Source organism: Charadrius vociferus, unplaced genomic scaffold (assembly GCF_000708025.1).
Source record: "Charadrius vociferus isolate BGI_N301 unplaced genomic scaffold, ASM70802v2 scaffold843, whole genome shotgun sequence".
Taxonomy (NCBI): Eukaryota; Metazoa; Chordata; class Aves; order Charadriiformes; family Charadriidae; genus Charadrius; species Charadrius vociferus.
Window position 1 is genome coordinate 165,705 of NW_009647430.1, and position 3,213 is coordinate 168,917.

Genomic DNA, 3,213 nt, shown 5'->3' on the forward strand with positions numbered 1-3,213 from the left:
CCCCCCCGCAGATGGCGAGAGGCTGGGGGAGGTGACCGATCCCGGCAGGCGGCCGGCGGCGGCCCAGGCATCGGCACGGCAGAGGAAAGCCGAGGACTCCAGCGAGAGCCGCGAGGAGGAGCCGATGGTAATGGGAGAGCCGGAGCGTGGGCGGGTGGGAAAGGACCTACGGAGGTCACTGGTCCGAGTCTCCTCCCCAACACGTGGCCAACTAGGGCAGGGTGCCCCAAGCCTCGTCCAGCTGAGCAGGTCCGGGGATGGAGAGGGCACAGCCTCTCTGGTTCTGCTCGGCAGCCCTTGTGGTGGATACGGAAAATCCCTCGTATCCCATTGGAACTTCTGGTGTTGTGCCGTGTGCCTCTTGCCATGCTCCCCTGAGAAGAGTCCGGCATCATTCTGCATCCCACTCTCGTGTAGCAGTCCATGGCGATAAGGTCCTCTTTGCTGGGCAAAGCCACCTCCTGCTGTGTCCTCTGCTCCATCTTGGTAACCTCCACTTGTCTGTCCTGGACTGGAGAGCCCCAAACTGGACCCGGTGTACCCAAGGTGGGGTCTCCAAGCAGAAGCTGGAGAGAGGATCTCTCCTTGCGGACAGCCTGGCGGAGGCCCTTGGCATTGTAGCCACGAGGACACCCTGCTGTCCCCTCTTCGACTCGTCACCGAGCCCCGGCTCAACACCCTGCTGTCCCCTGGTTGTCCCCAAGCAGGGCGGGCGGGTGGGATGCGGGCAGGGGGAAGGCACGTGGTGTCCCCTGCCCCGTCCCGACCGCAGGTCGCTCAGGCGGTTCCCAAACCGTGCTGCGCTGAGCACGGCGGAGTGGTTTGTGTCTGGAGGGAGGGGAAAGCCCCGAGTCCCCGTGCCCGGAGCCCTCTCGGTGCCCGTCTCTCCATGCCTAGCCCTGCCCGGCCTCCTCTGCAGCCGCGGGACATCTACACCATCGCCGGCCCTGCAATTAAGAAGCCGGTTTGTCCCCACCCTCAGCAAATAACCCCCCCTGTTTCCGAGCCAGCCCCGCTGCGGGGAGCTGCGCCGTGAATAGACCCCTCTGTGGGGGCAGGCGGGGAAGTGTTCACTCCAGTTTGAAAGCAAACAGCCCCGTTCAAAAGGACTCTGCGAACTGGAGTGAAAAACCACTCTTTCAAAAAGGGAGATGGAAAACTTTCCTCCCGGCGTGCTCCGAACGGCGGATCTCGCTGGTGGCACAGCCGGCCCTTAGTCTTCGGGGCAGGGCAGGGCTGCTGGTGGCTTGTCCTCTCCACCCGTCTCACCCAAGGGATGGAGACCTGTCCTGGTCCCTCTCCGTAGAGGGACAGAGAGGTTTTTCCAGGCGCTGGGGGTGGAGAGCCGCGTGCTGTAAGGAGAGCCGGCTTCAGGCCAGGCAGCGATTAGGCAGTGGGAAATAGGGATGGGGAAGAGGCTGATGGCGCCTGGCTGGCAGGGGACGGGCGAGGAAGGACCACCCCTGCTCTCCTCTCGCCCAGCTCCTCGCGAATCAGGGACAGGCGGATGGAGGAGGGGGTGCCCAGGGAAAGCCTGGGCTGGCGCTGGGTGAGGATGGAGACGGACAGCGGGAATGGCGTCGCGGCTTTCCCCGGGAGGAAGGCGACTCCTTCCAGCAAGCGCCGCACAATTACGCCGCCTCCCTAATAACGTCTTCCAAGGGCACCGCTCCCCTCCTCCGGGACGCTAATGAGTTCATCTAGGCAAAGTTTGCTAATTATTTCCTTGGCACTGTGCATCCTAACGGGCTGCGCTTTGCCGATGCTGCGGCTCTTCTCGCCGGGCTCTGCTTTCGGGGAGGGTCGGCTCTGCTCTTTGAGGGTGGCACAGTCCCTCCTTGCCCAAAGTACTGCATTTCCAGTCACCCGTCAGACTGGGCAAATATTTTGGATGAACAGAAAAGTCACTGTTTGGGAGAAGTCTCTCTCCTTGGCAGACGAAGGGGAATGAGTTTAGCTGGAACATTTTGAACCTCTGCTCCCCGGGAGAGCTCGCCAATATTTTTCTGCCTCCTCCTGCCCCTGCTTTCCTTTGCCATCAGCCTCGGAAGCTTTCACCTTGGTTTGGCAGTGCTTCACGTCCGAAATGAGACGTTTAGGTCTAGGGAGACCTCCTGCGAGCACGGCCGGGCTGGCCCCAATCCCCCCGTCTCTAACCTCTCCCTCCTGCTTCCTCGGCAGAGCGACGGGCAGGACTTGGACGGCTGGTTTTCCAGAGGCCGACGGTCCGACCGAGCCACCGCGCGCCCCAACCTCAACCTGACCAAGCAGGCTTTGCCCTGGAACGAGCAGGTGGGTGGGCAGGGAGGAGCGAAGGGGGGTGGTGGAGGAGGAGGTCCACCCAGCCCCTCGCTGGGGAGCCCGCAGCCCGTGCCCCCCCAGCATGCCGGGCTCCAGCCATCCTCCTCCTCCCTGCTCTCCATCACCCGTCCCAGGGGCTCTGCCTGCTCCTGGGGTCAACGTGGTGCCCGCGAGGACGAGCTCCTCGGGTGCGCGCCGTGGGTGTGTGTCAGCCCCCTCATCCGTCCCTGCGGGTGTGCAAGGGGACATCTCGCTGCGTGTCTTCTCTGTGTGGGTCCATGCTGCGCCCCTCTCTGGCGCTGGCTGTGTGCGGTGGGGATGGACGCTGGGGCTGCGTGAAGGATGGCGTCGGGCTTTTGGTGCCGTATCCGGACAGCATCCCTTGTCCGAGTGTGCTTGGGAGCCACAGGAGCAGCAGCAGGAGGTCATCTCCTGGGGGTTGGCGTTGTGACCCTGGGGCTGGCACAGGGATGGCGGCTCAGCCCTTCCTCAGCGGCACTGCAGAAGAGCTGAGGCTGGGCAGGTGACGTCCCAAGGGCTTGACATCCACGTTTCAGCCTGCCCTAACGCTGTCCTTGGGAGGTGAGGGGGGACGTGAGGAGGACACGCTGCTCATCTCCCTCTCTCTTTCCCCAGTACAAAGGGAAGGCAAACTTGCACGTCTTCGAAGACTGGTGCGGAGGGGCCGTGCAGCGGCACTGCAGAAGAGCTGAGGCTGGGCAGGTGACGTCCCAAGGGCTTGACATCCACGTTTCAGCCTGCCCTAACGCTGTCCTTGGGAGGTGAGGGGGGACGTGAGGAGGACACGCTGCTCATCTCCCTCTCTCTTTCCCCAGTACAAAGGGAAGGCAAACTTGCACGTCTTCGAAGACTGGTGCGGAGGGGCCGTGAGGCACCTGAGGAAGAACATCC

The 3,213-nt window shown here is 63.3% G+C and overlaps 1 protein-coding gene across 1 annotated transcript in view; it reads left to right on the forward strand.

The window, feature by feature from the left end:
• B4GALNT4 (beta-1,4-N-acetyl-galactosaminyl transferase 4) overlaps positions 1-3,213 on the forward strand; it is a 15,445-nt gene that overhangs the window by 458 nt on the left and 11,774 nt on the right. The window contains exons 2-5 of the mRNA XM_009880573.1: positions 12-127; positions 920-964; positions 2,182-2,292; positions 3,138-3,213. The exon at positions 3,138-3,213 is cut by the window's right edge and continues 12 nt beyond it. Coding sequence (XP_009878875.1) covers positions 12-127; positions 920-964; positions 2,182-2,292; positions 3,138-3,213 — 348 coding nt within the window. The remainder of the gene's footprint in view (positions 1-11; positions 128-919; positions 965-2,181; positions 2,293-3,137) is intronic.